This window comes from Gobius niger (assembly GCF_951799975.1).
Source record: "Gobius niger genome assembly, chromosome: 12".
In the NCBI taxonomy this organism is placed as follows: domain Eukaryota; kingdom Metazoa; phylum Chordata; class Actinopteri; order Gobiiformes; family Gobiidae; genus Gobius; species Gobius niger.
This window is the reverse complement of record NC_136863.1, coordinates 30,530,740-30,541,814: the sequence shown is the minus strand read 5'-3', so window position 1 is coordinate 30,541,814 and position 11,075 is coordinate 30,530,740. Positions and strand designations below refer to the sequence as shown.

At 43.0% G+C, this 11,075-nt stretch overlaps 1 protein-coding gene across 1 annotated transcript in view; it reads left to right on the top strand.

The window, feature by feature from the left end:
- The first annotated feature begins 1,712 nt into the window (after window positions 1-1,712).
- Window positions 1,713-11,075, top strand: part of ttc23 (tetratricopeptide repeat domain 23) — a 30,725-nt gene continuing 21,362 nt past the window's right edge. The window contains exons 1-5 of the mRNA XM_079568395.1: window positions 1,713-2,031; window positions 3,882-4,041; window positions 5,160-5,283; window positions 5,355-5,515; window positions 5,743-5,897. Coding sequence (XP_079424521.1) covers window positions 3,892-4,041; window positions 5,160-5,283; window positions 5,355-5,515; window positions 5,743-5,897 — 590 coding nt within the window. The 5' untranslated portion in view covers window positions 1,713-2,031; window positions 3,882-3,891. The remainder of the gene's footprint in view (window positions 2,032-3,881; window positions 4,042-5,159; window positions 5,284-5,354; window positions 5,516-5,742; window positions 5,898-11,075) is intronic.

Genomic DNA, 11,075 nt, shown 5'->3' with positions numbered 1-11,075 from the left:
CGTCATGGAGGTAAGGGCCGAACCTCACCATTGTAGCCTTAGTATAGTTAAGTTAAGAACCATTTTCTACAAATGCCAATGTTTTACAGCAGTGGTTCTAAAGTGGTCCGGCTCCGAGACCCGCCATTACCTTAATGACGAGCTGTGACCCAAATAAAACTGTAATTTGTCATATATCGCATAAAATATTTTATTTACCACGCGCGTTTTTATTGAACAAGCGGTAGATTTGCTTTTAAGACTGAAATTATGATCAAAGCAACCCAAATTAAAATTAATTTTAACAGACTCCTGTGTGTTTCCGTGTAGTTTCAGATGGAAAATAGTGAACAAAAAAAGTTCCCTGTAGGCTCACGACCCACTTTTGAGTCCCGACCCACCAGTTGAGAATCACTGTTTTACATTATGACCAAGTGGGATGTTCTGCAAAGACATTTAAAACAAACACTATAAAAATACGCAATTTCTCGCATTTTAGAGTACTTTTTAGAGTACTTTAAGGCGCATTGAGTTGCCTTGTGTACAAAATGCGCGGTATAAATAAAGTTGCCTTGCCTTGCCTACTTGATCCCTTATTTGCATAATAATATTTTGCGAAATCATATTGGGGCCAGAGGTTCTGTGCTGGAGGGCCAGATTTGACGTTGCCTAACCCTGGCCTACTCTCAGAGGACTGCTAATGCTTATAAATACTCTATACTTAAGGAGCACACCTTCACTTAAAGCGATACCAATAATGGTAAATAAATTGGAGTATTTACTGCACCTGTAGTCCTTTCTCAGTCGCCAGGGGGGTCCCTTGGAGAATTTGAAAAAAAAAAAAAAAATTAATGAAAGTTACATTTATTTGCTACATTATACTACATTCAACCAGTATTTAATCTAACGTTACTGCAAGATGTTGATTTTGCCGTAAAATACAGAGATATTTTGAAGGGGCCGCGATGTCCAGAACTTTGGGAATAGCTGAATTAACTCACTCCCAGCACATTTCTAACATCCCAATTCTCCACGGGGATGAGTTACGCACGCTTCACAACTTTCAGGGTCACTTTCCAGGGTCACTTTCACAGTAATGCAAACAAAAACTAGCCCGCAAGCTCGCGATCGATAAAAAGGCTTCACAACCACATGGGCAGTCTTTGTTCTTAAACCCCTGCACATTCAATACGCTGAAGAACCAAACCCCAAAAACCGGGTACAGGGCCTTTAATGAGTGATTTTGATGATCGGCCTTTTCGGCAACGGTGTGTACCTGTAATCAACAATTAAACTTTCCTCGTCTCTTGTCAAATGATATCTAATTTATTTAACAGCTGAACGAGTTGACATTGAAAACGATCTAGAGGATGTTTTTCAAGGCACTTCTAAAGTGAAAAAAAGCAGTTTCCTATTTCAACCATCTATGAGTAACTCTAGGCAGATGACAAGATTTTTCCCAATGCCAGCGGGTGAGGAATCATCCTTACAATCAAGATCCACAGATGCAAAATACAGAAGAAAAATCATGTCAGAACAAACTTACCAGTCAGCTGAGGTGATGTATCATTCCCCTGGAAATAAAGAAAGAAACGGTGCCAAAGCGCGCTGTACAAGTTTCCCCCATAGAGGATGCACGGTCCTCTCCTTTCACTATACTGACCTCTGGTGGTCTCAAAGCAGCGTTACAGCTCAAACATCATACATTCAGATTGTGCAACACTCCTGAACGCTGTGCCTGGCGAATGCGCCTCGCTTCCTGTTTTCTTTCCCAGCCTTTTCCCTACATGCGCCTCTTCGATGCCTCGCAGACAGCTCCTGTGTGTGTATCTGTATAACACACCAAGATCTAAAGAGTGCATGTAGGACTATGTAGGGCCGACAGGTAAAGTGATGAGGGAAGGTTATCGGGTGTAGAGGAGGACTCGGAGTGTTGTGTCCAGGAGTGTTGCGCGCGTTGCCGATGGTAACCCAAACCGTGCGTAAAAGTTCAACAGACCGACCGGACTGAGCGAGGATGGAGCAGGACACGGAACACGCACTTATATAAACGTGAGTGACTGAGTGGACTGTTGTTTGTGACTTTTCTGATTTTGTGTCGTATTATGAGCCTATAGTTCTTCATCTTTTTTTTTTTTAAACAGCCAGAGGTGATACCTGGCACGAGGCCTTTCAACATAGCACCAGGGGCGGACTGGGACTGGAAAACAGCCCTGGACTCTGGTCAGCCTGGCCCAAATTAGCGTAAATGTGACACTTCCACAAATACATATGTGAACCTCTTACCCCCCGCCTTAACCGAGAGCCTTTTCTCTAGTTCGGCTTTACCCAAATCTGAAAGCTTCTTGACTGGAGAGCAACACTGTAACGCCTCATTTGAAAGCTCAAATCTAGAAAAGTGATGGTAACTTTTTGTCACGTTGTTGCTGCATTTTTGTCATGTTTTTGTTGCTTTTTCATTACTTTTTTGTCACTTTTTCGTTGTGTTTTCGTCTCTTGTTTTTCGGGGGTTTTTTCATGTTATTGTTGTTTTTTCATCGCTTTTTTCATTGCTTTGTCGTCACGTTTTTGTCACACTTTGTTGTGTTTCTGTCACTTTTTTGTTGCTTTTCCAGCACATTTTTGTTTTTGGAAGCTTTTCTTTTAACCCCTTAACTCCCACCTGAACCGAGCACATTTTCTCCAGTTAGGCTTTACCTCAATCCAAAAGCTTTTGGAAAAAAGGTGTGAAAATAGTGACAAAACTGAGACGAAAAAAATGTCACAAAAAATGACAAAAAAGTGACTTTTTTTTTTTTTTTAATGTGACAAAAATGTGATTAAAAAATGACAAAAATTACCCAACAAAAAAATGATGGAAAAAAAATCTGATGACGTGAGGAAAAAGATCCTCTCGGTTCAGGCGGGAGTTAAGAGGTTAAGCTTTTAGATTTGGGTAAAGCTTGGTTTCGCCCGGGGGTAAGGGTAAGGTAAAGTGAGAGGCCAGACCGGTACGTACATAACTGATCGAAAAGGATCTTTTTCTTCGCATCAGGGGTGGACTGACCATATGTCCATTCTGGAGGAGCACAGAAGGGCCACTGGTTCTAGGGCCACCGGTCCCGCCTCAACCGAGCTTTACCCAAATCTAAAAGCTAAAAAGAAAAGCATCAAAATAGCGAGAAAAAGAGGATGAAAAGTCAACAAAAACATGAGAAAAACACGGACAAAAAATGATAGAAAAAAATCATTAAAAAAAACAACATCACTTTTGTAGGTCTTAGCTTTCAAATGAGGCGTTACATTTTTGCTCTCCAGTCGTGAAGCTTTTAGATTTGGGTAAAGCCCAGTGTGAAAAAACATGAATCTAAAAGGAATTCCGTGGAGTATGGTGTGCCACAAGGTTCAATTTTGGGACCATTATTATTCATTATTTATATGAATGATTTTGCTTCTGTTTCTACGACCACCTTTCCCGTTCTTTTTGCTGATGATACCAATAAAAAACATAATAATAAAAAGCTGAACTGGGGAAAATGCACTCGAATTTGTGGAAGTCACAATTACGCTAATTTGGGCCAGGCTGGTCAGAGTCCAGGGCTGTTTTTCAGTCCCAGTCCGCCCCTGCTTCGCATTGTTGCCGCGTTGTCATCACTTTTTCAACCTTTTTCTCCATTGCTTTTTTGTTGCGTTTTCGTCTCAAATTTTTGTCACATTTTATGACTGGAGAAATTGTGCACGGTTCAGGTGGGGGTTAAGAGGTTTTAATTGTACATTGTAAATCAGATTATGTGGTGAACATGCCTCATCACTAATCTAGAAATCTGATTTTCGGTGAATATAACCCATGCGGTTGCTGTGCTATATCATCTGTTTACTCACTACACTCTCGGCTGCTCACAAATCCCTTCTTCTCTGGTCAGATCTGCGCGGATGGACAGCAGCTGCAGCAGTGGAGGGGAGGACACGTATGGGAGCCCCCCAGTGCCTGAAATCACCGAGACGCAACTTCTGCTGATGCCTCCTGAGGAAAAACTTCAGCATTACGACTCCTCGGCTCAGACACACGCAGACAACAAAGAGGTGGGTGGAGATGCCTCAAGGTGTGAGTCCGTCAGTGACCTCTGAGTCTGGACTTGCTGAGGGTCAAAGAACTATTTTCTGCAAATGTCAATGTTTTATATCAGAGGTTCTCAAGTGGTCGGGCTTTGGGACCCACCATTACCCACGAATGACATTGTAATTGTCATTTATCATAAAATATTGTATTTTCCATGCACGCAACAAACCAATAAATAAAAAAAAAAAGAAAGAAAGAAAAAGATACAGCATTGTATCGCAACACGAAGTGACCACAGCACCACATCGCCACATCATCAAAGTCCCCATCAGACACCGATCGACAAACTCCACAAAAAGAGAGAGGGAATTAAATAAACAACAATAAAAAAAAAGCACTGGACTTATAAATGTCTGGAATTTCCTTTTCCACCCACCTCTAGTACCACAGGCTACACACTACAGACGCCGATGCACCGCCATTCAAGTTTTAGAGCGAGAAAAAAACAAAACAACAAAAAACTACAATTTGTCCCCAATCAAAATGGAACATCCCATGCTGAAATGGTGAAACCCTGCGACAACATCATCATCCCGACACCGCCATCACAAGTTGACGCAATTACAACGTTTTCAAGGCTTTTGTATAGTTTCTCATGGCACCCCATGTGGCATCATATTGTGAAGGTTGGCCTCTTAAATCATATTTAATCTTTTCCAGGTCGAGAAAGAGCAAGAGGTCCCTGTGCCAATGCAAGGCTTTACGGGTGTTCGTCATTAATACTATATAAATGTAAATAAATAAATGTTTCTATTTGAATCACTTCCTGTTTCACCAACACAGATAGCAGTGCACCCTCTCCTCGCACTATGCACAACTACATTTAACAACCTCTTCAATATTGGGAGTCATTTAGGACATTTTTTCTACATTTGACCGCTTATTACTTACACAAGCAGTAAAACGCATGAACATGTCGTTTTAGGCTGGTGTTTTAATATATTCACACCTGTAACTCCCAATCCATCTCCAGCCCCTTCCAAGTTCCTCCACAAAGCCTATCTTCAGATGCATGTTCATTTTGCCACAGCATCGAGTACACTTTGTCGACCGCTCCAATACTATTTTTCTTCCCCTCCAGTACGACGCCTGCATTAAGGACTTGGTTCGGTGTTTGGCGCTGGTGAAGTTGGTCCACGGTGACGGGCATTTCAAACTGGCCCAGGCCCACAGCCGACTGGCCAAAGCCTACCTGCAGTATAAAGGTAATCCCAGAGCTGTGATCCATGCATACAGGAGACCGGTTGGTACAGTCAGGTCGTCCTGTGTTGTCCAGGGTGGGGGGAGCAGGCGTGGGGGCATGCCTCTTCAGCGCGGCGGGTCCTCGCCCTCTGCGCCGGGACGGACAGACTGAAGGTGCGGCTCTGCCTTCTCACCGTCAGCCTCACTCAGGGGGAGGCGGCGCTGCTCACCCAACAATATCCTTCAGACGGAAATGTTGTCACGTAGACTTTTAAGTAAGTGCTTTATTTGTCGTTGTGCAAATGAAATGAAGGTGCTGGGTTTGTCCTGAGCCAACCCGACCTCGCCTCCCAAACTGCACAGACCCAACATCCCAGGAACACGTCTTGTCCTATGTGCTGAAAGTGAAAGGTCCCTAAAAATGTAGTAGTAGTAGTATAAAAAGTGAAACACACACCCTGGTTGGTGGCTGTTTGTGTCAGGTGCAGTGTGTTGTCCTTGACCGGTGCACGCTGGCGGAGGCGGAGAGAGCGTTCCTTCAGGCGGAGGAGTTACTGGGGCAGATGGAGCAGAGCAGTGGCCTCCTGCGGGACGAGAGGGCACACATGGAGCTGGACATCTGCACCGGGCTCTCCAGGTGAGGAGGGTCTTATTCTTTCATGTTCTCCCCGTGTCTGCGTAGGTTAGTGGTAGGTTATAAAAAACATGTGCAATAGGTTAATCCTCCAGCCAGGTGTTGACCACCAGCCTGGCTCCACATCATGGAGATGGGTCCCCGAGAGCCGGCCCATGCTGGCAGTTCACTGCTCCTACAGGTCGCCCGATGCGATACTGAGGATGGGTCAAATGAAGAGAACTAATTTCTTTACAGAGATTAATACAGTATAACTTAACTTAACTTGACAAGTCCAGTCACAAATATGAAGCACTCATGTTTTTGGATATCGTACTTGATCACATTCTGCCGTGGTGTATAAAACGGATTAAGGCACTAACAGGCCTGTGTTTAGTTTAAACACTAGAGGGCAGTGTAGTCCGTACACAAATGTACTGCACCTAGAAGTGAAAATAAATATAATCTGTGCCTTTAAATCAATTTGTCTTTTTATTCTTGACTTAATAATAATAGTAGTTGATATATTCACAATTACAAAAGGATTTTGCAAATTATAAATGTTGTTTATAATTCCAAAACTGTGCTAGTTCAGGCCGCTATTAGTTAAAGCTCAGGAAACCTGACGATTCTTAGCTTTCAAATGAGGGCTGGGCCGTTCAAAATGTAATAAAATGTTAATTTATCTTTATTGTGTAATAAAACAGTTTTTTTGTTATAATGTGCCACATTTTGGAATAACATCGGTCACTACACGATATCAAGCAGTTAGTAATGCATTGTTAAATACTTTTTATAAGACATTTACACAGTTTACTAACCATTGTTTACATAATAATAGGCATCTTAACAGCTCGCACAGCAATAAGTGCACCATTTTTGAGTCTGGTTAAGGTCAGGGACAGGTCAGAAATGGGTGAGTTATGCCCATGTTTATAAAAGAGTCTAAACATACAGTGGGGAGAAGAAAGTGAGTACTCCGTTTGGAATTTCTTACATTTCTGCCTAAATTAGTCATAAAATATGGTCTGATCTTCATCAAAATCATAAGAATGAGTAAACAGTGTCTGCTTAAACTAATACCACCCAAATATTAACATTTGATCATATTTTTATTGGCAACAACATGTAAACATTCTCAGGACAGCGTGGAATAAGTAAGTACACCGCCTGCATCTCGCTGAACCGCAGCAGTTTTGTAAAGGGGAATGGGCACTATTTAGCTGCTTTATAAATGAGCAACAAATGAAGAGGAAATTACAAAAAGACACAAAAACAGCTTTAGTTACACAAAAAAAGTTAAAATTGTGTGGTGTTATTACAAAAGGTAGGTGGTGGAATTGCGACGTCATAGCACCTTCTTTTTTTTTAATCAGAAAGAGCACATGCTACACGCCAGACATTTAAACAAATATAGGTGGATCAGAACTTTATACCCGGCTAAAAAATGATCTGTGTTGTTTATGCTGTTGCAACAGGCCGTTTCTGTACAGACAATCCCTCACCTTAGCCTTAAGTCCCTTTGCCTTTATTCTCTCCTCTGTTTACGTCTGTGTAGATGCCAGTATCATTTCACAATATTGATTCATTTACACTGATTTACAGTCTGCATTAGGGACATAATGTCTCTATTGACGGAAGAAATCCCTCGGGCTTTTGGCGCATGCTCAAGGAAAGGTGAATGCATTTTGAGATCATATTGTTCGAACTTAATTGTCTGGAGAAAATGCTGTTTGATTTCCATAGTCCTGTGTTTAGTAAAATGAGAACTGTTTTGGCAAAGACACTGTGATTTCAACATAAAGAGACCAAACCAGGCACTATTGTTCAGTTCTAGACTCTGGTCTCGTCTGCTTTTTTTCCTCATCGATCTTGTCTCAGACTCAGGTGCTTCGTGCTCTATCTGCTATCGGAGACCACAGTCCAATCTGTTCCACCTGCTGATGCCATGTGGTGCCTTAAGGGCCTGTCTCACCGGCCTGGAGACTAGTTGGAGACCCGAGTTGCTGCTAGTCGTGGAGATGTCCCTGAGACGTCCCCTGGAGATAAGACAAGTCTCCAGGTAGTCTCAGTGAAAATGTTCGATTTCAGCAGAGACCACATGGAGACATGGAGTCATTGCATGGTCTCCCAGGGTCTCCCATTGTCCAGGCCCTGAGGCAACAAAACAGGCCCACACCTTGATTCTCCTGCACCAGACTTCTCAGTGAGCATAGGGTTTTGTGGAAGTAAGTGAACCCCCGTATTAAACAGCTGGCTGACCCTTCTTTTGTAATAACTGCTTTTCTGTAACTGCATATTAGACGCTCTCAACGATCAGGATGAATCTTGGAGCGTTCCTCTTTATAAAACTGTAGCAGTTCAGTGAGATTCGGGCGGTGTACTTACTTACAGACCGCCTGTGTAAGTGAGATGTTCGATCGAAAATGTTCGATTTCAGCAGAGACCACATGGAGACTGAAAAAGTCATTGCATGGTGGCATCTTGCCTTTTGTGCTCAGAACAATCAGGTCTGAATTACTCACATGCTCATCTTACAAACCACTGGCACATTCATCAGCCTGTTCCCAAGGATTTGAAATATTTGTAGTATTTTTAATTGTCCCTGTAGAAAAATGTGTCCTCGACTTTTGCAGCGTTCAAGGACCCATGTATCTCCAGATCTTGTGGCAGAATCTTAGTCAGGGTCACTTAGCTGGAGGTTTTAGCCTTATATGCATGTTTTGGGTTGATGGGGAGAAACTGGAGCACATGGAGAAAACCCATCCAGATGGTCTTGTTGTTGAGTCAATGAATCTGACATTCGTTTTCACTCATTTTCACAAGTTAAAATTTTCACAAATTTGACATACTTGAAAGGATGTACTGCTTTTCGGTCGGTAAGGGGTCGAGTAAAGGGCAGAGATTAATTTGCTGCTCTGTTTTGTTTGTTTGTTTTTTAAAGATTGCACTCTCGGTAAGTATTTGCATTGTTTTTGTTGGAAATTCCTGATATACATGGTGATTTTATAATGTGCCAGCAAGCTGAATTCTCTCTGTATTTGTGAGTTCACAAACATACGAGGATCCACCTGGTTCCGCTTACGAGGATGTTTTTGAAACCGAACCAGGAGTGATTTGGGCCAATCACGTGGCAGTATTGCCGTGAATGTGGGTGTGGGACATTAACCGACGATTAACAACAGAGAAACACACAACACTTGGAAAACAAAATATTGAATGGACCTGTTGTTTTGAGTCCAGGCTGTGATTGGTTCAAAAGAGGCGCGCTTCATCCAGTCAGCAGCAACAGCTCACTCTCTTCCTGAACGGTTTAGACTGGATCAATCCCAGATTAAAGGTTAGCAATACTTTAAGCCATTTAAGAAACATATTGAACGGCTCACTAAAACTGTTAATTTTAATGTAGCAAATTTTAGACAGGTAAGACCCTTTATGTCTCTGTATGCCGCCCGAATGTTTTTACACTCCATGATTCTGTCTCATGTAGAGTATTGTATAACCACATGGTCACTGCTGCTGGTACAAACTCAAACCAATAGAGTCTCTTTTTAAAAAAGCCATAAAAATCTTGGACAAGAAACCGTTCTCCTTTCACCACTGCACTGTTTTAGAGAAGCATCATTTACTCAATTTTGATCATTTCATTCATTTTAAATATGGTTGCCTTGTATATAAAGTATTGCATGGACTTGCTCCTCCTCCATTGCAGGATTTCATCGAGCCAAAGTCTGTTAGTGGAATCACAGGCACCAGGGCATCAGCTCGAGGAGACTGTGAGGTTCCACACAGGAGAACCTCCTTTGGACAGACTGTGCTCTCTGTGAGGTTCTACACAGGAGAACCTCCTCTGGACAGACTGTGCTCTCTGTGAGGTTCCACACAGGAGAACCTCCTCTGGACAGACTGTGCTCTCTGTGAGGCTCCACACAGGAGAACCTCCTCTGGACAGACTGTGCTCTCTGTGAGGTTCCACACAGGAGAACCTCCTCTGGACAGACTGTGCTCTCTGTAAAAGGCACAAAGTACTGGAATAGTCTCCCTTTATCAGTCAGAGAGACTCCAACTCTGGCCACTTTTAAAGCACGTTTTAAACTGTGGCTAAAGGAAAACCAGGCCTGTGAACACTTTTAGTTGTTACTGCATTTATTGTTGTCACATTATGTTAATTGTAAATTGTAAATTGTGTATGTGTTGCCTGCCTCGGGACTACAGATGGAAACTAGCATCCCCGCTATAATCTGGCATATTTACAGTGCTCATGTGCAACTGTTCATCCATATGCATTGTCCCTGTCAAATAAATAAATAAAACTTTGTAGGGATATTACCCAGTAAACAATACATTGCCCTCGTCTTGACTCTCTGTTCCCAGCTCGTGCCCCTGAAGCCCAGAAAGGCCACACAGCAGAAGAATGCCTGAGATGCCTGCTCGGTTGTTGACATGTTTCAGTGGAATGGGCTGAAGCTGGCAGACTGTGGAGTCTGTGTGAGCGTATAGTGTTTTCCTCCACTCTCTTTTGTTCAGGGATGACTCAGACTTTGGCCCGACTCTAAAGCTGCTCTGTCAACACTGCGGCGCTGCAGGCTGTGTTTTGCAATATGTGAAACAATACTATGCAGGTCTATCTCTTTAAACCATGGATTTATGATTATGATTACTGTAAATGTAAGCAGCTAATGCACACGAGCTTATATTGCTCTCATTGTTTGGGGAGTTAGATCCTAAAGTCTGTCAAAATCACACTGCCAGTTGGTCGCCCTGCATTGACCATGTTAGCTACTACAGAGTGCTTCTTTGATGGAAGTATTTACAAGCACAGAGTCAAGTGCAGCTGGGTACTGTGTCCTGGACTGTGTGTGTGGGTCTGTGCCGTACGGAAAAGTTCCAGATGATATTTTCTTGGGCCACCTTTAGCTTTCATTAGGTGCGTCTCTTTCCCACGGTTGTGACTGGCCTCGGTGCTGCCTCAGCTGGTTTTGGAGCTCTGCACCAAACTGGTCTTTGGTGGAAGTGCTTTTGGAGCAGTAACTCTGAGCTGAACTGACAGGGGGAGTGGTGAGCTGCTGTGTGCCAGGAAATGTTGCCCAGTACAGGCAGAGGAGAGAGGGGCACGGGTTTGAGCAGCGGACCGACAGGGCTGGAGAGCTGTTGCTTTGAGAATAAAAGGCAAGTGTTTAAGGGACAGAACAGCAGGACTGT